The 26,178-nt window shown below is 33.8% G+C and overlaps 2 protein-coding genes across 2 annotated transcripts; one reads left to right on the top strand and one right to left on the bottom strand.

Annotated features, from left to right (window-relative positions):
* LOC128219346 (coiled-coil domain-containing protein 1-like) lies at positions 1–2,391 on the top strand. Its single transcript, XM_052927155.1, has 2 exons — positions 1–189; positions 1,987–2,391. The coding sequence occupies exons 1-2, from the start codon at positions 1–3 to the stop codon at positions 2,389–2,391; spliced, it is 594 nt and encodes a 197-aa protein (XP_052783115.1).
* LOC128220317 (autophagy-related protein 16-1-like) lies at positions 1,911–21,410 on the bottom strand. Its single transcript, XM_052928676.1, has 15 exons — positions 21,301–21,410; positions 19,184–19,298; positions 17,982–18,087; positions 17,290–17,363; positions 16,438–16,528; positions 15,350–15,510; positions 14,475–14,540; positions 13,210–13,285; positions 12,090–12,195; positions 11,196–11,338; positions 10,746–10,866; positions 8,648–8,821; positions 6,476–6,560; positions 5,683–5,829; positions 1,911–4,580 (listed from the first exon to the last, which is right to left on the bottom strand). The coding sequence occupies exons 1-15, from the start codon at positions 21,395–21,397 to the stop codon at positions 4,487–4,489; spliced, it is 1,656 nt and encodes a 551-aa protein (XP_052784636.1). The 5' UTR covers positions 21,398–21,410; the 3' UTR covers positions 1,911–4,486.
* Between the last annotated feature and the right edge of the window lie 4,768 nt (positions 21,411–26,178).

The following is a 26,178-nucleotide window of genomic DNA, read 5'->3' as shown; positions in this document are numbered from 1 at the left end:
ATGTCTTACCGGAAACAAAGTGAAATGATGTCATACCAGAAACAAAGTGAAATGATGTCATACCGGAAACAAAGTGAAATGATGTCATACCGGAAACAAAGTGAAATGATGTCATACCAGAAAGAAAGGGAAATGATGTCATACCAGAAAGAAAGTGAAATGACGCCATTGCATTTTCTTCCCAGCATCGTAAGTGCTTATTTTACCATTTTTACAACAAAATGGTTTAATAAAAAAAAAAAATATATATATTTCGATAAACACACTTTTTCAAAAAGTGAGTTTATCGAGACATAATATACAGTTATATTTCAATTCATAGAATAGATTGAATATCAAAAAAATATGCAATGTTTTCTCCATAATTGTAAGCTAATGTGCCTATTTTGCCAACAATGGTAATTCATATGATCTCTTTTCAAATCAATATTTCCATGAAGTAATAAGATCTATTTTTAAAGTATTGATGTCGTTTAAAGTATTAATGTCGTTTTTTTTTTCATGATTTTTATGCAAATCCAGTTGCAAACTGAAAACCCAGCCAAATTATGATTGGCCAAAGTTGGCAAAATGTTTTGTACAGGACTATATGGTGGAATCATTTTAAATAATTAGTGGTCAACATATTCTTTTGTCAAATGAAAAGGCAGTATATTTCAAGTTTTCAAATACATTTATTTCTGTTGATCAGCAGTCAGACATTATTGATTTAGTGAAATATATAAACAGAGGCAGGTCCATTTAGAAGGAAGTTTACATAACAAAATGTAGACCACTAAAAAAGTTAAAGGTTGCATCGCATCAAATCAAATTTTTTGTGTAATTACATACAAACAACCTTAAATCCTTAAAAAATTAACTCAAGAGCATAATATTATTTATGATATGAATTATGTATGGATTAAAGCTATACACCAAGTGGAACCATTTGTTGTAGATTTTTAAAATGAATTAAAAATAATGAGCAAAACACTTCAGCATTTAGACAGTCTGAGGGGTTATGAGTTAAGAATCTTCCATGGCCAAGAGTTAAAGATAAGAACATCCCAACCTGAGCGTAAGGTCTTTTTGCAGAATACTCTGCACGAGGGTTGGGATGAACCAATCATACACAAGGGGCCATGGTAGATGCTTTTATTTCCAACCCAAGTTAAACAAAATATAGTTGAAATATAGTAATATTATTTTCGTGTCCATAGTTTAAATAAAAGTAAATCCATACAGGCACTTTTTTATTTTTGCCCAAGGGCAAGATAAGGCTTTCGAGCATGGCCAAATATTTTGATCAACTTATCTTGGGTGGGAGAAAATAGGTTCTTAGCCACATCAAATAAAAAAGCAGTCAGAATTTCAGAGATGTGATAACCAGACAGCTGAAGGGCTGAAACAATTTTGGTGATAGGTTTTGATGGTGCTTTAGACCCCTAATGGGGGTCAAAGGGGCTAATTCACCCTGCCACCTGGTAGTGATCATCTAAAACACTTGTAAGAAAATTAAAAAAAACAAATATACAATAACAAAACTTTTACAGACGCCGAAAATATTCATTTCAACCTTTAAAACTTTGTGTCTAATCCATGTCTTACAAAGTAAAAAATATGCAATTTCTGAAGGAAAAAACAACAACAATACATGTCAACAAAATATGGTGGTCACAACAGCATAATTTAACAAGAGAGCCACAAGCAAACGCTCCTCTGTTTTTGAAATCATTCAAATAAAGGGCATTAGTGGACAGTCGACCGAAAAAGGGAAATAACTCAACAATTATTCAAGTCAGAGTTATGGGCCTTGTTTACATACACTGTCACTGGTAATATAGCATGTAAAAGTTTCATGTATTGATTTTAAAAGGTTATAATGGATTTGTATAATATTTTGCTTTATTATTCTAAATATCAAGGGGCATTACTTAGCAATAATTAATGCCACAGTTATCAGGTTGTATGCATATTGTCAATAAAAGGTTTTGTGTTATGGCAAAGGTTCAAGTTTTGTTCTATGACAATAATGAAACAGACAACGACACTGACAACAATACAGACAATGTCTCAGACCATGACATAGATGATGACACAGATGATGTCACAGAGGTTGTCACAGACCATGACATAGACGATGAAACAGACGATGTCACAGAAGATGACACAGACAATGACACAGATGATGTAACAGACGATGTCACAGAGGTTGTCACAGATGATGTAACAGAAGATGACACAGACAATGACACAGACGATGTAACAGATGATGTCACTGACAATGACACAGACGATTTTACAGATGATGTCACTGACAATGACAAAGACGTTGACATAGAAGATGCCACAGATGGAGATGCAGATGATACCACAGATGATGATACAGAAGATGACGCAGACAACACCTAGGCTATGACAAAAACTCTACTTTTTACATTGATAACCAGAAGAGCTAAATTTCAATGTCAATCAGTGATGAAGATCACTAAATCTTACCCTCAAAACCCTCATGAGTCAATACATTCCGTATAAAAATTAGCAACATGAAAAAGCCTTGGAGAAAAAATATATAGGATAGAAAATAGCACACTTTGTAATACATTTCAATGAACACATCAACATGAATGTCATGTAATTGAACAGGGCCAAAATTCACAATATCTGGAGAAGTGAATTCTTGAATGTTTCGAAATATCTTTAATATAACTATTTTTGACAAAAGATGTGTGGTCAATGTTGAACAGGTCTTTTGGAACAGATACGGCTTTTTGACCGTTATTGATCTAATAAGAGCCGATTTACAACAAAATTAAAATATACAGTTTTGAATCTTGAGTCTGAAGCACAGGCCCCAGACGGCAGTGAAAATGAGGAAAGTACCCTTTTCAAGCCTTTTTCATACATAATTATATCAAGCACTTGGAAAACTTGCGTTTCTTCAGTAAAAATATCATTTAAATCTGAACAAAACCTTAAAATGCTAGCCAATATGACAACTACATGTAGTATCATGTGAAATAATTTTCAAATTTGTAATTTGTCTTGAAATAAGGTCCAATATGGAATATCTATTACCAAACAGATTACATTGTACACAAAACTTTGCTGAGTAATATTTGACAACACTATCAAGATTAATTCAATCTTACCAAAAATGAAATGGTTACAATAATGTTAAATATAGATGCCTTTTGACCCCATATAATTTCAGTATCAATTTACAGGTAAATGCTTTATCTATCAAATGGGTTTTCTCCGGGTGCTCCGGTTTCCCCCACAACACAAGACCACACTCTTGCACAACATCTTGCCAATAAGAGTGATTTAGTATAAGTTATCAGAACTTTCTAGACAATTGTTGTAAAAAATATAATGTTTAAATAAATGTTTAATGAAAAACAAACTGAAATTGGAAGTGAATTGATTCATGTCAAAATCGTTCAAGGCCAATTTATCTGTCTTTTCTAATCCTCAAACACAATGTGATGTAATTCATTTCTATACAAATAACGTATGAATGTTTGTTTTATAATCAAATAAGGCCAAAAAAAAAAAAAATGTTTGTTTAGGGTAACCTTCCCAAAATTTCTAGGTAGGGTAGGTAGGGATTTTTTAATTTTTTTTTCAAAATCTGTCGTAAGTTCAGAGTGTTTTCTTGCACATGGAAGTCTTTCCTACATTACTGTCATTACCTGACTTTGTTTTATCATATAAACAATAATTCTGATTAAAACCTGCATTTATCCGCCCTTTGTAACTCTCTATTCGCTAACAAATTATTTTTTTGCTCAGAAACGGAAAAAAATAGTTAGGGTCGGCACATTTTTAAAGGTACGGTCAGGGTTTTTTTAGGCCTAAATAAAGTTTAAACTAATAAACCTGTCTTGTCAATCTCTTCTGCAAAGGAGATTTATGAATGCATCTATTTTAGGTATATTCTTTATCTGCATATAAATCCCTTTCAAACAAAACCAAATTAACCCTTAGGCTGCTGATGGCGATTTTAAAGGCTTTGCAAACAGCTTGGAACCAGACCAGACGCCGAGTAACTCAGCGCCTGGTCAGGTTCCAAGCTGTTTGCCACTCAGTCAATATATCCACAAAGTTTTAAGTAAATTGAAAGAAATTTAGAATAAACCAGACGACATTTTTGAGCAGACGACAATTTACCCAGCATGCAAAGGGTTAATATGGGGTCACCAAGCATCCAAATATCACATAATTGTTAATCATATACCTTCAATAATTTGGCAAGATATATTTCCATAAAACATGTGGCCATTCTTAATCAGAAAGGACTTTCAATCTAAAAACATATTATATTGATGAAAGAATGCTTGATTTTATAGTCATCCTTAATTAATTGAATAAAATACTTTTTATTAAAATCACTAAGTGATGTAATTTTAAAAAGCTTTATTGTGGTGCACAAATGTGTTCCAAACCCATGAAATGTGAGACTTAAAGCTGAGTCCATTTGTGTATGAGATCAGAAGAGTCCTGGCTAGATGTCTGACCATAGAACAACTTTCTTCTGTTTCTCGGAACTGAGAATGTACGAGCCAGCTGGATGCCAGGAACAGGCCAGGATTGAGTGCCTGAAAATACATATGCATACTTTCTGTAGGAATATTATATCTTTGATATTATATATTGACAGGGCAATATTGTAAGCTACGAGGTAAGTATGTGACCTGATATGGGATATATGGAGCACAGGAAACCATATCTGATGAGAGCAAGCTTGAACCCAAATATGGTTTCCTGAGCCCCGTATATCCCACAGCGGGTCACCCAATAACCCTGTAATGTATAAATCACGTCGACAACCTGTTTACATAGATTAAGATGCCATTTAATCATCTCAATCGATAAATAGACCAGATCTTGATTCAAAATAAGTGACCCAATATGGAAAAATATGGGGTCACCGTGTAACCAGTTCTTGACCAATGGTGTTGTGTCATTCATGTTGCAGCATGATATACATGTTTGCATGAAAGATTGAAATTAACAATCACAGGCCAAGTGCAGAAACTGCTAACAAGATTTGCCAATTTCTTGTTTCAAACATATTAATACACCTATAATCACTAATTTGCAAAACGATATGGTATGAGTTTGTTATGAGACAGTATACTGCTTCGACCCAATACTGCCCAAATAGACCCTGTCATACATTTCTGTGTTCATTGATAATTTTGTTTAACTAAACTAAATGGTAATAATAGCAAGACTCGACTACCGACAATACATAGGTGTGTTCCTTAAGATATACATGTATACATGAGGTATTGAAATTAACAATCAGAGGGCCATTGCGAAACTGGTAACAAAACCTACCTATAGTTTGTTTTTAATAAAAAATATAAAACCTACAAACACATTTGCAATATGATGTACCATTTGATATTTTGACTATAAGATTACATGTACGCAGGAATAATTAAAAGTTACAACCACTGGTTACCAGAAGGCAATAGCAGAAACCATGCTTACTTTTATCTCGTTAAAAAAGAAAGAAAAAAGATACATCTACGAACACAAATACTTAACATGATGGGTATGAGTCGCTAACCCTAAACTACCTACAAAAAACCCTCTTCATACTCATGTGTTTCTGTATGATTTTGTTCCTATGTAAAATTTATGAACAACTAAACATGCACTCCTAATAATTATACATGACTCAATACATACGTATGTTCCTTAAGAGTTTTCTCCACCTTGCCTCGTGCGATGTTCCAGATGAAGAGCGTCCCGTCACTGGACCCTGCACACGCATACGTGCCATCCGGGCTGAACACCGCACGTGACCAGTCGTAGCCCACTTTGAAATTGTCATCACTGTGGATGGAAAAAAAAAAAAGTCTATTATATATCATTCATGTTCATTTAAAATTGAAACAAAGGAGTCAACATATTCCAGTATGAACTCAAAATATGATGAACAAGCAACAGTTTGATTTTGAGTTGGCAACAAATCATAAATTTGATCATAATTGGCGTAGTTTGGCTTATGGCTGCTCTCTCACAGATTTACCATTTTTACAACTTTTTAATTTTTTGTCTTAGAAAGGGCAAATTTTGCGTAGGTATCTGCAAACCAATGATATAAGACTGCTGACAAAAAATCAGATCGTAGATTTTTATATTTCCGTTCGAAAATTAATGTTAAATGGCTTAAACTGTTACTAACCGTTTAAGAAAAAATACATAAAACATCAATTTTTGAACTTAAATATAAACATCTGCATTCTTATTTTTTGTCAGGAGTCTTATATAACTGGTTTCCATGGATTTTCGCAAAAATTGGCTCGTTCCAAGACAATAAATAAAAAAGTTGTCAAAACGTTTAATCTGTGAGAGTGCAGCTTTAAAAAGATGAGTGCGTAAGCCGGTTTTATTGCTTACTATGAAAACATACATAAATATAGCCTGACAAAATGATACGCATTTAATTGAACCGTGGAATTTAATAAATGTCACTCACCATAGAGTATAAATAACTTGATTTTGGCGTAAATCTATCACTTTTAAGGTGTCTTCTCGTGTACAAACTAATAATGATGTGCGGTCTGAAAAAAAGGAACACATGATAATTGTTAGGGTGACATTTTGTTTTGATAGTTAATGAATGGACAAGATGTTTGAATGAAATGGACTTTGTTTGTTTATTTGAGTTAATCAAGGTCTGCTCGCGCCCATTGGCTGCATCATGGCTTGACCCCGCTGTGACACCATCACGACTTAAATTGTGTTTAAACGCCATAAGTGACATGAAATAGAAGTGGCAGCAATTCGCAGTCAAATCCAGACATTGGAAGATTTGAAGAAACAGAGTGAGATACATGAGAATCGGTTGTACCCTAGCTCTTTGCCAAGAGACCTCTTGGTTCTTTAACGTATACACAGGATACAACTTTCCTGGGTTTAACCAGTACTGAGTACACCACTTTTCCAAGCACTACCCTTTAAATGCCGAGCACTAGGCAAGGGAGCTACTTGTACCAACTTTGGATGGAACAGTTGAAGAAACGTTTGTGTTTAAAAAGGCTGTTAAATGTCAAGAAAATGCAAAAACAGTTAGTTGAAAATAACCTCTATAACGGGTGCTTGTATGACGTCATGAGTGATGTCATTGAAGAAGTTTTACATTAAGCTTGATTCGGGCCGCAACATAACTCGGCAGCTGCATTTTGTTTCGACGCCATTTTTGCAGTGTTCATTCGTTTTGAAAGTGATGTTTTTTCGAAAATTGACTGGATTACTGGGATTATTTACACACAATACCTATTGGGTAATCAATTAATTACCGATATAGTCCTACTTTAACCATTATTTGTTTTGATTACTAATTTAAGCCTGAAAATTTTGTTGAAAACATGTTCTTGATAAAATGTACAGACCATCTTCGATCAGCATTAGAGAAAAAAATATTTGAAATTTCTTTGTTCATTGCATACGACGTAATGGAATCATGTCCATATAAGTCGTATGTTCTGAATAAAATCTACAGAAATAACTAAAGTTCGAAGGAGTTAGTCGTTTTAGACATAATTGAGTGCTTTATATAGTCGAAACAATTGCAGAAAAAGCTATTTAGTAAACACATCAGCTTGCCAGGAAAAGACAACTCAGCAGAAAATATGTAAGTTATATGTGGTTTATTTCATGTTCTGGTATTTGTATGCAGCTACATTATATATGCTAAAATATGATTTTGTGCAAAAGTTTGCATCATTGACCAACTTTCGGTCAGAAGGTCACTCAGCCTTCATTGTTATGATGCGAGCCCTGATAGCGCAAGCATATGTTAAACAAAAAAACGGTCATTAATGGCACGTGAATGTACTGAATAATGCACATTTTCTACCGATAATGCCCGGGTTTTGTGTTTTAATACACGACGATAACAGACCGAAAACACACATTTTAAGCAATAATACGTATTTATAATATTCTTGACATTGAAAAGATAGAAAATAAACATATGAATAAGGAACTATTTTATCTGTGCATTCATTGTCGTATAAAATTAGGTTACGATAGCTGTTCTAATAAACCCTACGTTGAGAACAACGAGAGAAAGAAAAAAGAGAAAATGCTCTTGAAAAATCAATTTATTTTAGCAGAAATGTAGCTTTAAATAAATAAAAGTATTGAAATTCGACATGTTGCATTTTGTTGGGGTATGTTATGCAATGGCGCAGTTCAAAATGCTGGTGGAGTTCTATGGACTCCACCCATTTTGAACAGCCCCATTGCATACCATACCCCAATAAAATGCAACATGTTGAATTTTAATCCTTAAATAGTAGACCACAGTAAATCTTTCAGCATTCACAAATCATTTAATATTTTTGTGCTTTATGCTATTAAATACACTGTTCCAATCCTGTTATCAGTAATTAATATTTTCCATAAATGCATTATTTAGTAAGTAGTTAAAGGTTTATCAGTCAAAATTGATGTTTGTTATATATGTGTATGCATTGATTTTGAATAAGAGTGTCACTTTAATTAATATAAATTTATCATAAAAATAATCTCGATGTTAATATCTATAATTCTCTGGTATATTTTTTCGTCCTAATTATGGACGGCTTATAATATCTTAAGGTAAGTGTAATCAGATTGCTACATATTCTACGATTTGACTCACCCGGTGACAAAGCAAGGGAGGTAATTCTGCCATGAAGTCCTATCTCGTTGCTCGTGTTATCTGATTTTGTGTCCCAGAACCGTACACGCTTGTCAAAATGGCCGCTGATTATGTGCGTCCCATGTAGCGTGACTAAATCATTGCAACTTGACCCGGCAAATATGGTTTTAATACCTGTGTGCAAGAAAACAGTAGTACAAAATTAACACTTTTAAGCCATTTTTTTTTGTTTTTAATCATAATCATGTTAAACTCATTGGATAACAAGATCAAAGCCAAAAAAATGTGTGTGATAAAGGTACAGATAAAATATAATTTAATTAATAGCTAAGTAGCCACACAAATTCCACAGTAAATCTAAATGCATAATCATGTTTAACTCATTGGATTTATGTAATCAAAATCAAAAATATGTGTGTGGCTTAGCTACAGATAACAAATATCATTTAAATTAAGTGCTACATAGTCACAAATTCCGCAGTTTAAGAAACGCCTAAATATCACTCATGAATATGTTTTTTATCTGTATCTAGAATGAACACATTTCTTGTTTTGAGCATTAATGTCATAGGAGTTAAACACGATAATGCACTAAAATAAACGAATATAAAAAGGGCATTAACCTATATTGTGGGACTATAAGATATAAAATGGAGAGATGCTATTATTTTATTTCAGTATGATTAACAAAACAACCTACATGCTTAAGTATGGAATACAGAACCTACATGCTTTAGTATGGATTACAGAACCTACATGCTTTAGTATGGATTGCAGAACCTACATGTTTTAGTATGGGTTACAAAACCTACATGCTTTAATATAGATTGCAGAACCTACATGCTTTAGTATGGATAACAGAACCTACATGCTTTAGTATGGATTTCAGAACCTACATGCTTTAGTATGGATTACAGAACCTACATGCTTTAGTATGGATTGCAGAACCTACATGTTTTAGTATGGGTTACAAAACCTACATGCTTTAATATAGATTGCAGAACCTACATGCTTTAGTATGGATAACAGAACCTACATGCTTTAGTATGGATTTCAGAACCTACATGCTTTAGTATGGATTACAGAACCTACATGCTTTTGTGTGGATTACAGAACCTACATGCTTTAGTGTGGATTACAGTACCTACATGCTTTAGTATGGATTACAGACCCTACATTTTTAGTGTGGATTACAGAATCTACAAGCTACAGTATGGATTACAGAACCTACATGTTTTAGTGTGGATTACAGAATCTACATACTTTAGTGTGGATTACAGAACCTACAAGCTACAGTATGGATTACAGAACCTACATGTTTTAGTGTGGATTACAGAACCTACATACTTTAGTGTGGATTACTGAACCTACATGCTACAGTATGGATTACAGAACCTACATGCTTTAGTGTGGATTACAGAACCTACATACTTTAGTGTGGAATACAGAACCTACATGCTACAGTATGGATAACAGAACCTACATGCATTTGTATGGATTACAGAACCTACATGCTTTAGTATGGATTACAGAACCTACATGCTTTTGTGTGGATTACAGAACCTACATGCTTTAGTGTGGATTACAGTACCTACATGCTTTAGTATGGATTACAGACCCTACATTTTTAGTGTGGATTACAGAATCTACAAGCTACAGTATGGATTACAGAACCTACATGCTTTAGTGTGGATTACAGAACCTACATACTTTAGTGTGGAATACAGAACCTACATGCTACAGTATGGATAACAGAACCTACATGCATTTGTATGGATTACAGAACCTACATGCTTTAGTATGGATTACAGAACCTACATGCTTTAGTGTGGATTACAGAACCTACATGCTTTAGTGTGGATTACAGAACCTACAAGCTTAAGTGTGGATTACAGAACATACATACTTTAGTATGGATTTCAGAACCTACATGCTTTAGTATGGATTACAGAACCTACATTCTTTAGTGTAGATTTCAGAACCTATATACTTTAGTATGGATTACAGAACCTACAGGCTTTAGTGTGGATTACAGAACCTACATGCTTTAGTGTGGATTACAGAACCTACATGCTTTAGTATGGATTACAGAACCTACATGCTTTAGTATGGAGGTCCCATATTTTGAGTGTCCTGTCATGGCTGCCTGACACAACCTTGCTATTTTCTCCAAGGAATTTTGCTGACAAAACTTTTCCACTATGGCCCGTCAATGTGTGCTGAAACGAAACAATAAAATATATGCATAGGCCACACCACATTCTCTTTTGACTTTGGGCAAAAAAAAATTGAAAACAAAAATACATTTTTCTCATTTTGTTATCAAACAGGAGCAGACAATTAACACTCTAAATAGAGATAATGAACAATTATCCAATCTGAGTTCATTTTCAAACTCGAATAGTAATGTAAAAAAAAGAACATACCCCTTGCAAGTGACCAAAGCAGACATTCATTATCATTTGACACTCTGACTTTATGGCTTTTATCGAAGTCATACTCCAGACTAGTTATACCTGTGTGATAAAATGTGAAACAAAGCACTAACCCGCAATCTCTGGTCTGCAATTGACCAAAGCCTACACGCGTAATCGTTTGACGCTCCGAGTATATGGCTCTCATCAAGGTCATATTCAAGACTAGTAATACCTGCGTTACTTCCCGTCAACATGCCTTTACATGAACACTGACCTGAAACATTTCACTAAATTACCTAAACTAAACTGACTTAACATAATTTAAATTTAAGCATGACAGAATGGTTTCATAATAATTTAAAAACAGGCCAAAAGTCAGTTTAAAAGATTACAGAATTTTATCAGTAAGAACTCAAAGTTAGAATTCAGTGTTTTTTCAGCCTTTTTTGGGGTCCAAATCAGCCCCATTCCCTCCCTGAAAAAGATTACAATTTTCCCCAACCAAGGTTAAAAAATCCCTTTAATTTTTTATACTTTCTTTCGAAGAAGAGCATTGACCTCTTAACATTTAGCAAATGTAGCAATATAGTGCTATTCATGAATATTTCAACAGGTTTGTTGAATAAAAGGTTTGAAAACGACTTGAACATAATATAAATCATGTAAGTATTTTTTCCTCTTTTTGCCATTTTTGCCAAAATGACACTATTTTTCCCTAAGCGCCAACCACTATTCCCTTAAAAGTGAAAAAAACAACAATGGATCAAATTAATGCCATTTTCTTAGTATTTTTCTTCAACATTAAGGTCATTGATATGACACTTGGGATTATGATGGACCTTAATTGTTTAACAAAATAATATAATTAATTCAATTCAACATGCATTTGTTTGTCAAGGGTGATCATGTGACTTGAAAATCTCACCAATGGTTGAACAATTATTAATATCAATATCAGGGTGGTTTGACATCATGTCAATTATGTTACAAAAACAAAATACCGTAACTAGATACAAATATCTCACCAGCATTGTAGTCCCAAAGTTTAATTTTTCGGTCGGAGCCGCCGGTGGCAAACATGCTGCCTGTTGGACTCCACAATACGGCGTTTACTTCACCGTCGTGGGCGTCCTAGAGAGAGATAGAAACAGAAGTTAAAGAGGAAAGGGAAAGATATTTCTCCTTCCACGATAAGTAGATCCAAATATTTGGCTATGCTGGAAATCTTTATCTTGCCCATGGGCAAAAATAAAAAGTACCCATATGGAACTATTTTTTATTCCAATACACACAAAAGAGTTCCAGTAAAAAATATATTTTTACTTTATTTTGTTAATATACTTTTTACTATTTTTTGATTAACTGAGGTGGGAGAAAAAGCATCTATCATGGCTGCTTATGTAAGACAGATTCATCCCAACCCTCACGCAGGGTGTTCTGCAAACTTGGTCAACCTTGTTTATGCAAAAAAACTAGGCTCAGGCTGGGTTGAACCTATCTTACACTCTTGGCCATGGAAGATACTTATAATTAGAAAGCCAAATAAGGATAATTGTTAGTTAAAACCCTAAACTTCCACTCCTTAAACACTACAAGATCACTGTAAAGCAAAAACTATGCTCCTAAGTTCTTGCTTATACAGTCAGACAAATGACATAGCTCAATGACTATTAAAGCCAGATTTGTTTACTTGACTTTATCAAGGTCTGCCCGCACCTATTGGCTGCATTATGGCTTGACCCCGCCTAAACGCCATCATGACTTAGATTGTGTTAAACGCGACATGAATAGAAAATGACTGCAATTTTCAGTCAAATCAAGACATGTGAAGACTTAAACAAACACAGTGAGATTCAAGAGATCTGGGGGCAATACCCTAGCTCATTGAAAAGACCTCTTGGTTTTTCAACGGGCAAAGTGTATAGCACGAAACCATGGGATAGAACTTTTCTTGGTTTTAACCAGTACTGAGTATACATCTCCCAACACTTCCCTTTACATGCCGAGCACTAGGCAAGGGGGCTACTAATATCATATTTCAACGCCTTTCAGCAAAAGTCAGAGTCTACTCATTGGATCAATTAAAACTGAAGACGCTTGGGCATATTGTCAACACTTGACATTCTCATCTGTCTACTGTCTTACCAGTTTGCATTGAGCTTTTGTAGGTATGGAAGCACTAAGGCAGATCTGTGGAATCCCCCTTATGTTCTCATCTCCTCTGAAACACAAGTATGGTTGAATAATAATTGAAGTTTAACATGTATGGTTGGGTAATAATTGAAGTTTATCATGTATGGTTGGGTAATAATTGAAGTTTATCATGTATGGTTGAATAATAATTGAAGTTTATCATGTATGGTTGGGTAATAATTGAAGTTTATCATGTATGGTTGAATAATAATTGAAGTTTATCATGTATGGTTGGGTTATAATTGAAGTTTATCATGTATGGTTGGGTAATAATTGAAGTTTATCATGTATGGTTGGGTAATAATTGAAGTTTATCATGTATGGTTGGGTAATAATTGAAGTTTATCATGTATGGTTGGGTAATAATTGAAGTTTATCATGTATGGTTGGGTAATAATTGAAGTTTATCATGTATGGTTGGGTAATAATTGAAGTTTATCATGTATGGTTGGGTAATAATTGAAGTTTATCATGTATGGTTGGGTAATAATTGAAGTTTCTCATGTATGGTCGAGTAAAAACTGTAGTTTGTAGTTTAGTTGTTAATGTTGTTTCAAGTATTGTTATGAACTAAATGGTTGAGAAATAAATGTAGTTTATCAAACACATTTGAGTAATTATGTAGTTTATCGAGTATGGTTGAGTAATAAATAAAGTTTATCAAAAATTGGCGAGTAATAAATGTAGTTAATCAAATACATTTGAGTAATAATAAATGTTGTTTATCAAGTATTGTTCAGTTATAAATGTTGTTTATCAAGTACTGTCCAGTAATTAAAGTAGTTTTGTTGAGAATTGCCAATAAATAAATGTAGTTTGTCGAGTATTGTTCAGTTATAAATGTAGTTTATTGAGAATTGTCAATTAATAAAAATTTAAAATTTATATAGTTTATCAACTATGGTTGAGCAATAAAGTTTCATAGTTTTATTTCAAACACATTAAGGCCATAGGCACATGGGAATACAGGAATTATGCATGTATACACTTATCATGACAATTCATAGATCAGTGGTCAAATACAATTTCATAGTTACAAAATTTTACAATAAATAACACTATATTATTATATAATACAAACTATTATATAATCATATAATACTATAACATAGTTCAATAAATGCTGATTAATTATGAAACAAATTTGAACAAGTTACTATGGGAGGAGGTCCTTGCCCATATTAAATGTTCTTCATTACAATAGCTTGATGACTTACTCAGGGACATTCACATTTTCTTTAGCTGCCTCGGCCAATTCCTTTTGTAGAAGTAATTGTCTGTGTCTTTGAAAAAAGAATACAACATTATAAGTAAAGATATATCATAGGACTTCTTTCCTTAAAAGAAAAGACATGAAATTAGCAATTCATTTAGGAAGTAAGACATTCATTTCAGAAATAAGACATTAATTCAGGAAATAAGACATTCATCTATGAAGCAAGACATTAATTCAGGAAATAAGACATTCATTTAGGAAATAAGACATTCATCTGGGAAAATAGACATTAATTTAGAAAATAAAACATCATCTAGGAAAATAGCAATTAATTTAGAAAATAATACATTCATCTTGAAAATAAAACATTTATTTAGAAAATAATTCATTCATCTTGAAAGACATTAACTTAGAAAATAATACATTCATCTAGGAAATTAGACATTTATTTAGAAAAAAATCGTTTATAAAGGAAATTAGACATTTATTTAGAAAATATTACATTCAGCTAGGAAATCTGACATTCATCTTTGAAATAAGACATTAAGTTAGCTAAGGTCAATCATAAAGCAACATATTATGATCATATTAAATTATGTAGCTTATACTCCACATTAAGCCCCAAATTATATGTGAAAAGTGACATTTTTTTTACATTGCAATTATGCAAGTAACATCAGCTCTGAAGATATTTTAGAAGTTGATGAACATATAATGAGAACTGTATTCAGTTTTAAAATTTACCATTCTTGGCTGATAACCAGAACTAATCACCAGCCAAATTCTTATTCAGAGTCTGACAACCTGGCCATCAACTTGGCTAGCAACTTGGCCATTGGCATCAAAAAATATTGTTTGCTATCAACCAGTACATACTTTATAAAGTTGTCATTTTCACGATTTAAAACTTCGGCCTGTTCCATCTTTTGTTGAAGCCATCGCGCCATAAGTTCATCATTGTCACTCTGGAGTTTGCGAAATTTCTCCTCAAGGGATGTAAACGCCATTTGTAGTGCCTGGTGTTCATCTTTAAGGGTCTGAAATGAGCATTTATAGCTCAAATTAGGGAGTCAAGTAGACCTTGAGAGACATTAATGCCATTTGTAGTTCCTGGCATTCATCTTTAAGGGTTTGAAATGATCATTGATAACTCACATTAGGGAGCCAGGTAGACCACGAGGGACTTAAGGCTATTTATGCCTTTCGGGATTTTCTAATATTTTTAAAACTGCAGTAATTCAAAGTAATTTCATGCTAGATCGTTGGTAGGAGTGATACCTTTGATAAATCTGAAGAAAAAAAACAAACACTTATAGGTTAAATATCACTAAATTGTATACATGTAATATGACACTAAAGCAGGAGTTCATTCCCATCAAACAACTATCAGTATGATTAGTTTGTAGTCCAAATACACCTAAAGCTTCTTGCTATGCAACCATTCAACGCTGTGAAATAAGTTCTTTTCTGCTTTCAATGACCAAGAGTGTCTCATATTTATGTAAAATTTTAACTTAAGTGAAAAATTTGTGATTGTGATATTTCTTTAGAAAATTTATTATTTAAAATGAATTTTTCATTTTTTTAAAAACTTGAGTTTCAATATTTTAATTGCAGAATATGCACTAAGCAAGGTACAATTTTAACTTAAGATGCGTCTATACTGTCTTAAATGTACTCCGATTTGATATCCATAACCTTTGTGTTTCAATGTATATATATATATATATATATATATATATATATATATATATATATATATTATTATTATTTTAACCAATAAACGGGCCATCGGAAATGGTTCCAAAAAGAAAAGATGCGTCTATAATATTGCCCAAGATATATAAAAAGGAAAACCCCATGAATAAGCTTGACTTTTGACGTCACCTCATTTGATTAAAGATAATATCATATAAGTATGACATCTAAAAAAATATCAGAAAATCCTTGTCGATAAAACAAACCTGGTTTGTAGCCTCCAACTCTGTAATGGTTCTCTCCAAATGTTTCATCTCTGCTCGTAGACTGTTCTCTACAGCCAAAGCATCCATCAGCCTAAAATCATACAAACCATATAAAAGAGACTGACCAACATCTTCATTATAATCACTGTTTTCACACTTCATAATTGAAATCTTCCTCTACGAATCATAGGAGGAAAAACACACAAAATACAATATTAAATTATACGATACTACATTATTCATGTTATTCATTTGTTCATATATAATATAGTCTAGTATAATAGGCATTGTCATAAAATTTATAAGTTAATATGTTACCGCACAAGTACATATTATTTGTATTTGTCACCATTGTGCACTTTATGCCTCATGGGTCTATAAGCTTCTGGTTCATTATAAATAAAACTTGAAAACTTGAAAAACATATATCAGTTACTTCTTCATACATATTTGTATGTTGTATGCAATGTTGTCATCTATTCCACTCAACTTTTTAACTATTTATTAATGGTTGTCCAGTTAGCGTAGTGATTAGCGCACTACTCACTTCTCTGCATGATGACCTGGGTTCGATTCCTGGCCTTGGAGATTGTGAGTTTGGTTGGTGGTAATCAAGCCGGACAAATAGGGTTTCCCAGGTTTCTCCCACAACACAAGACCACCCATTTTAAGAACATCGTGCCAATGAATGTTACTTTGTAATTGTTAATATAACCTTTTTCATTGTAACATTGTAAAAATATATAGTTTATTTAACACTACCCTCCAGCTTTTACCAAAATCTTTCAAATCAAACTGTTACAGGATTCATTTTAAACTGGCACATTTTCTTGCACATTAAACAAATCTTACTTGGCATCTTTTGTTTGAAGTTCTTTCTCTTTTTCTTTCATGGCAGCAGTTAGGTCTATGATTTGTTGAGCATTCTGAAAAGAATGATTGTTCATGGATACATTGTCTTAAATATATGACTGTTATACATAACAAAATATTCACTAATATAATAATAAAAGAAATATGATTCTTACATCTTGGCCATCATTGAGATTTTAAAAAAGCAATAATGCAAATAGTATGCACTCAGTTTATGTTTGTCTTCCAAAAATAATAGTAACTATAAATAGCATGTTAGCATAATTATACATGTACAGTATGGCCTGTCAATCGAATGATACAACACAACATAGTTTAAACTTTTTTTATTTCACAACAACCAGTAATTACAATATTATATGAATCAGTATCGTTGGCATATACTAATTAGCCATTCAGCTTATATCCCCAATAATTATCTTAACTGCCCAGTGAAGCCTTGAACTGAAGCCACTGACAACACAAAACCTATCTAGGCTTATCTTCCCCAAATTTGGCTTACCGGTAACTACATAAGACTTTCTTCACTACTTTTTGCTGAAAAAACACACACCTATTTTAACTTCACTAAATTTTGATTAAGTACATAAGCTTTTGCTTACATAATCCAAGGGTTTATTTAAACTTCCAAAGAAAGAGCTTTAATATACAGATATGACTTATCTACCCACCTCCCCTCTTCGCCTGTGCATCTCTGTCAGCTCCTCGCTTAGTTTCCAGAGTCTCTGCTCCAGGAGTGCCACTTTCTCACTGCCACCAGGGCCCCCTCCTCCTCCACTGCAAGATAGATTACGAGAGAACTGTATGGGGGTACAACACTGCTCTGTTTTTCTCTTTTGACTAAGGGACATTAATATCAAACCTTAGAGCTGTCTGTTCATTGAATCAGTCTGTGAAGTCACTCAATCTATGAGTTAATTAGACTCTTGCGCTTGCAGTCATCAACATTTGGCATTAGGATGAAGAAGCCTGAATTTTTAGCATCAACATTTTAATAAGCCTGCTATATGAATTCCAGAATTTGAGCAAGCCTGAAAAACATTTGATTAGTGCAGGCCTACACGGCTATTGCTCAATTGGACCAATAGCTTGAAAGTTAATGTATCATGTATTCATTTGCGAGTCTATATAGTTTTAATTTATATGAATTCACAACAATGACAATCCCCGGTCAATTTCTGGTAGTTTCAGGCTCTTAGATTACTGGCTATTCTTTCTATTTTGGCAGACATTTTTAACATCTGAATATCTTTAAAGCTGTATTATTTTAAAATTAATAAAAAGAAACATGTTGCTTGTGAAAATACGCTAAAATGGCTATCTAACCCTAGTGTCACTCATTGTAGTGCTATATGCTAATCTCTTGTATGGTACATTTCATTGTTTACTGTAATGTTATGCAAACTACATTTAAAGGAATGTTCATCGCATTGCTCACTGTAATGTAATGCAAATATACATTTAAAGTAATGTGAAATAGATCTTAAGGAAGGTATATAGCATAACTCAAAATGATTCTAGGAACTTTTTTTACCAGTTATGGGGGAGACACCCTTGCCCATTTTGTGGGGGGAAAAAAGCGTGTTTTATTCAACTCTGGCGAAAAATTCTCAGTAACAAACAATTTGGACAATTCATCTAAAATGTCCTTGTATAGCATTACTCGCATTAATTCTATGTACAGATACTAAAATACATGTAAAAGGAAGATATTTATAACAAGCCATTGATGGAACAATGGCAGAAAAGATGTAAAATATAACATTTTTCAAAAATGTGAATTTTAGACTTTCTGGGGTTGAGAATGGGGCCCAATTTCGGCCCAATTTCAGGAAGAGTAAAATACCGAATGCATTTGTAATAGTACTCTTACCCACTGTCTGCTCGTATCTGCAAGCTGAGATTGTCTGACTTGAGTCTCTCTGTCTCAATGGTGAGCTGCATATTCCTGGTCTTGAGAGAGGCCACTTGCTCAAACAACTTATTTTCTGTGGTCAACATAAACAAACACAGTCATGCATTTAATAGATTATCATGATGCCTTAACATGTATATTGTCATTTGTCAGTATTTTTCACTTTCGTATTCCTGATCCTAGCATCCTCCATAATATATTTGGTTATCAGTGGCAAACCTTTGTTATTTGTACAGGGTTCTCTATAAGTTTCGGTTGAACCATCTCAAATAGTAAAGTAACTGACCAGCTACTACTTATTCTATTTAAAATACATTTAGTTTTCCAAATTTGAACCGGCCCAATTGTCATTTGAACCCTCCATTTTGGCCGGCAGCCGGTTCTTATTGAGAACACTGTTTGAAGGAAACCCTTGCCATTATATTCTCCACTACAGAGGACATATAAAACAGATGAATCAAGGCAAAAGATCACTGTCTCTATACAAGAGTGCAAAACAATGCGCATCATTTCATCATTGGTGGGGTGGATTAAAAGATATTTTATCACCATTATACATCCTAATTTGTGTATTGTTATTTGTCTCATTATACACATTAAACTATTTTCCCAAAAACAGCCTGGCAAAATGATATTATTTCATATTTAGGACACATACATACAGTGCTACACAATGGTGACCACTTTTGCTATTCTAAAGAAAGGTTGAAGTTTGAATGAGATCATTTGTTCCTTAATGCTACTTGCTCATGGTTTTGAAAATGCTCTTCAGAATGTTTTGATGATATGGTTCAATGCGACGACTGCAACAAATGGTACCACAAATATTGTGTAAATGCGCCATTTGACGTTTCGCTAGCAAATGCCGAGTATATGTGTGGTCTTTGTAAATAAATTTAACAGAAATGAGTCCAATAAAGCATTATTAAATATAAGGTACTTTATTTGTTATTTCAATAACATTTATACCGTACATTATAATTCCCGAGATATTTCTTCATCCAAAATGATTTCGTAATTGCGCCATGTGTACAACGCCTTTCATATAAAAAAGTTTTTTTATGTATCATATTTTCCAATACGTTTTATTTTCATATCGATTATGCATCTGTTTATGAAATATATGTCAAATGACACTCTTGAAATATTGAAAAGTAGTGTATTTTGATCATACTTTGTTCATACTGTTATGTTATTACATGCTCGTTCTTCATAAATCCCTCTGTCATTTGTTTATATTTGTTCAATAAATAATGTACATTTCTCAAATATCTCTGTCAATATGTTATTTTTTTTAAGAATGACACTAAATAAATGAATTCAAAGTTTGTTTGTTTAATCAATGACACTTGTACCCTGTAACAGGGCCATTAACACCTTTTCCCTATATGGCTATATTGGCTGCGCTACTGCTGCGTTTTCCCTATATGTTTATATTGGCTGCGTAAATCCCTGCGTTTTATACCGACCCCAAATTAAAGATTAAAAACTAAAAACAAAAAGCTGGATTCCTTCAGCAAAAGTTGACATTTGCTCAAATTTCATAATTGCACTTGACTGACACCAAAATACTTTTTAATACTATAAATGTATTTTTCTGCAATTTGATATCATACCAGTAGAGTAAAATAAAATAAATGTTTTCCGATGCCCAACCAGGAAACAACATGAGTGAGTCTCTTTAAAGCATAAACATAATGCAAGAATATAGATGGTCTATACCTTTTCAATAAATGTTCATTAGGTACAACATAGTAACATTTTTGAGGGTGTTAATGAATTATGTGGTTACAAAGCACTAGTTGTGGGAAACAGACAGGCAGGCACATATATTTTAAAGGCAATTAAGAGTTTGAATAAGCATATGGCCATAAATATAATGTGCAGACTGAAAATTGCTTCTGACTGATATTGTTCAACTGATTTTAATCTGTTTAAAGATATGAAACAATGACAATTTGCGAATTGAAAAGATAGGGGTTGTTCTTTGACAGTCACGAAATTGTATGACAAGTTGATTTTTTTTCGTTTGTACGTTGTTGCACTCATTGACAATTGGTGGGATTTATACTTACGTGATTCAATTAAATCTGCGAATTCATGTCGCTCTTTTTTATTTCGTAATTTCAAACTCTGTGATATATTTTTCTTCCAATCAGTCGACTTCGCCATTTTGCAATTTGACATTTAGCCGCATATTCGTATCACAAAATTTAGCAAAAGAAATATATCGTTTTCAGTTACTATTTTGTTATATAAGTTTAACTTTTAAGATATTTTCAGACATTCTTATGCGGAATCAGAAGAGATATACATCTCCTAAAGAAAATTCGCATAATTGGAACACGTAGGCTACATACCACTATTTTTAGAAACTACTGCTATATTCTGTGTTCCATCCCCTGTCATTACGCTGTTCTTGTTTAACTTGTTCCCACCTGAAAAATAGCGTTTGCATTTTGGGCAGGTTTATATATAGGTGGAGAAATTATGAGTAAAAATTCATCTTATGTAATTTGCTGATGGCATGAAAGAAAATCTTAATGGCAATCACGGACAAAACTTATCATGTATGTATGCCAGATTTATATTGAAAAAGAATACCCTTTACGCCTGTACTTGGTGACGTATCTTAACTTTCAATAAACAGTTTCAATCGTGTCAAGAGTGTTGTCACAGTTTGTGCTATCTTCCAGAATGAACATGCTGATGTATTTCAGAATACTTGATTTGTAGCTACAAATAGGTGCTTTGTTATTGATCGGTAATGGTTAGACGTATACATGTGAATTATTCATAATTCAATATTTCTTAAAAGTCGGTTATGGAACAACAGTAAACATAAGTTATGATTAGCTTTTGACAAACATGTCAAAGGAAGGAGTGATTCAGAACACACTCTTATATTTTTCCTCTATTAGCCAACGAAATATCCATAGTTTGTCGGAGATGACCGAACAGCTACGATAGCGTATGCATATGACGTACATGTAGGGCAAAATTAAGAAGTCTACAAAACCTGTATCATTACCGAACTTATGAATAGAGCAGGGAAATCAAGTTTAAGAAGTTTGCTCCTGACACAATTTGTTCTTTCTTATTTCATCTACATTAGAATTAAAAATTGACAAATATGAGAAGTAAATGACGGGTCCCCTTGTCTTTAGTAACTGGCCCATAAAATGAATTACATCATTAAGTCATCAATAAATACAGTATACTAAAATATTTTATCACAAGTTAAACAATGAACTGGTAGAGGAAATGATCTCATCAGTGAATTTAAATCAATACAGTAAGGTCAATCTGAGTGGACCAGAAAAAATCAATACTGGCTTATCTAATAAACTATAGAATACGTTAGACTACGTTAGTTTATCAATAGTGCACATCTCGTTCACTAATAGTGCACTCCAAGTGCACAAAGTGTAAAGTTTGGTCTTAACAGTACTGTAGGGCAAAATTAACAAGTGTACAAAACCTCTATCATTACCGAACTTGAGAATAGAGCAGGGAAATCAAGTTTAAGAAGTTTGCTCCTGACGCAGTTTGTTCTTTGATGATACATGCATGTACTGCTTTAATGATCCATGAGTAAAATATGAATATAATTAATGAGTCCAATTTAAATAAACGCGGGAATGGCAATCGCTCGGATTACTGTCATGATTACAAAGCTTGGCATAAGGGGGTGTCAATTTGTTAGACTTACATACAAAGGGACAAAAAACTCTTAACTACTTTCGAACACAATGGCTAATACCACACGGTCAGACAAGTGAACAAAAAAGAGAGTAATTTCGACTCTACTCTCAACCGCTTATGAATCCTCTCTTCTACATGTACACAAATGTCTTTCAGACATTACAACCCTCTCCTGCCGGACCAAACCATTTTAGAAGGATAACTACGTGGATTGAAATGACTGATGGTTTTTCTTTGAATACGACACAATGCAGATATTGTTGAATACAGAGGAATTTAAAGAGAAAATATCACCAATCGGTAAAAAAATCAGACTATAATGTGAATTTTGTAAGGAATAGGCCATCAGAAACACATCAAATGAAAACCATGGTAATACATCGAACAGTTAAATAAGTGGAAAGAGAACTTAACGTTGATCCCAAAAGTGATTACGGAAGACAACGAAATGAAAAAATACAAAGTTAAAATTCTCAAATACAACGCAATAAAACAGACACTAATAAAACCACTGGAAACGTAGCTTACCAAATGATAAAAGTAGAAAATGTTTAAAACAACCACTCGCTACTCTGAACAATGACCAACACATCCAAGACATCAAGTGATTTTGCTGAATTGATAATAAATGTGTTTTGGGCAGGGACAAAACTGACAGTCTAGGCGAACTATACGTGACACGTACAGTCTACAAATACATGCATATTACAAAATGAAAAGCAGGAGCACCCATTGATTATACATGCAAACTCGTCAACTTTAGCATACTCGTCCTTCCTGGAACATTGATTACGAACAGTCTCAAGTCCAAGTCTAGACTCCAATTCAGAGAACTTTTTTTTTTGAAGGAACAAAATATCTTATTTATTTCATTCCTTTTACAAACATTTACGTAAATAATAGAACAAAACTCATATAGTAATTAATTTCAGAAAAATTCACCATAAATGCTTTGCTAGAAGGAAATGTAGAATGAAATTAAGTTTTGACATATTGAGTCTTGAGTCTGAACTCAGACTTGAGACTGTTCGTAATCACTGCCCCTGATGTCATGTCCGGTGAGCGGACAGATGGTGAAACCAATAATCTTACGATCGATACATGTGTGGAACTTGTGTTTAAATATATACTAGTATTTGAATAATGTTTTATGTCTGCCCGGAGCGACTCATGAATTGTGTGCAAATCATCTGAAAGAATACATCCAGATGTATGGAAAATATCACGGGTATCAAAGAAAAAAACGAGATTACAGAGTCAATCGAAGGCCTTCTAAATTCAACAAATCATGATGCATTTGTGGCTGAAACCAGCGCCTCTCAGCGTCAATTGCTGCAAGAGACAACGAAGTAGGCGAACGAAAGTTCCTGTCTTTATTCACCAAGAAGCTGGAAACACACCAATGGAACCATTCAAACAATTGCAAAATAACTTCCTTGTCACGGGAGGAATAACAATGGTTAATGTGTAAACAGCATTCGGAAACAACCAACACAATGGAAATCATACCGACTGTGGAAGAAATTTAAGCAACTACGTTATCTCTGTAGCTGGAACGAGATCAACAACCCGCACACCTACTGTAACAGGTGGATGGAAACCTCATCAAAGGAAAAGGTCTCGACCAGACGTATAGGGTGTTGTCGGCAAGGGGTGGTACTGGTATTCTTCACCAGGAGACTTACAACCCGACTACAACCACACATTAATTCATTAGTCGTGAAGTGGAGCGTATGTTTACCGGATGCCTTACACACCGACTTCAACTACGCATTAATTAATTCGTTCATTTATTAGCCGGGAATGGGAGCTAATGCTTCGCCGGGTGTCTTACACACCGACTACAGCTACACATTAAATCATAAGCCGGAAAGGGGAGCTAATTCTTCGCCGGGTGTGTTACACACCGACTTCAACATTCGGAACTCCTCGGCCATTTTTTTCAAAAACAACCTCGGATGTATTTGGACGGTTTACATACTCAAAAAGTGGTACGTTTAAGTCCGCTGCAAGTAGATCGTGTAGTAATTTTATTTAGCAGTTAAACTTTGTGACTTAACTCTAGGAATTCTTAATTATGTTTGCAATAATTCAATTCAATGGCAATCAATTTAAACTTAGATCAATAAATACAACTCTGAAACACTACATTTAATTAATGATATAATTCAAAATTTTACGAACTACTTCAACTGATGTACCTGCATACATCCGAGGTTGTTTTCGATAAAATGGCCGAGGAGTTCCGAATGCGACTTCAAATGCGCATTAATTAATTCGTTCATTCATTGGTCGGAAAGGGGAGCTAATTCTTCGCCGGGTGTGTTACACACCGACTTCAAATGCGCATTAATTAATTCGTTTATTCATTAGTCGGGAAGGGGAGCTAATTCTTCGCCGGGTGTGTTACACACCGACTTCAAATGCGCATTAATCAATTCGTTTATTCATTAGTCGGGAAGGGGAGCTAATGCTTCGCCGGGTGTGTTACACACCGACTTCAAATGCGCATTAATTAATTCGTTTATTCATTAGTCGGGAAGGGGAGCTAATGCTTCGCCGGGTGTGTTACACACCGACAACAACTACACATTAATTAATTCATTCATTAGCCTGGAATGGGAGCTTACATGTATGCTCACCGGGTGAATTACACACCGACCCTCAACTACGAAATAAATCATTCATTAGCCCGGAAGGGGAACTAATGTATTGCCGGGTGTCTTACACACCGACTACGGCTACGCCATGATTAAATACTTCATTTATTCATAATTAGTCGGGAAGGGGAGCCAATGCTTCGCCGGGAGTCTTACATACCGACTATAACCACACATTAATTCATTCATTTGGCGATGTATGTGTATAAAGCGTTTGAATTACGAAAAACTTTTCATATATAAGTAGAAAACATGCATATCCTCTTTTCGCTGTTAATACATCATGACTAACGACCTATGACTTATTTGTATAACAATGTTCCTTTTATAATGTGTATACTCATGGACATACATGTATTGTCTAATGTACATGTATTATGAAATAAACTTCATTCGTTCGACATACATGTAATGGACAGTTTTCGGCATTTCACCCTTACATTATGCATTATAAAAGTGTGTACCTATAATACACGGTTGATATAAAGAAGAACGGAAAAGAAACAAGCCATACTCAGTAAACTTCCTGTTATTTTATCCGTTAATGTGCGAATAAATATTGTTACCATACTCGCGAAAATGCACAGA

This window comes from Mya arenaria, chromosome 15 (assembly GCF_026914265.1).
Source record: "Mya arenaria isolate MELC-2E11 chromosome 15, ASM2691426v1".
Lineage (NCBI taxonomy): Eukaryota > Metazoa > Mollusca > Bivalvia > Myida > Myidae > Mya > Mya arenaria.
This window is presented reverse-complemented; position numbering and strand designations above follow the sequence as displayed.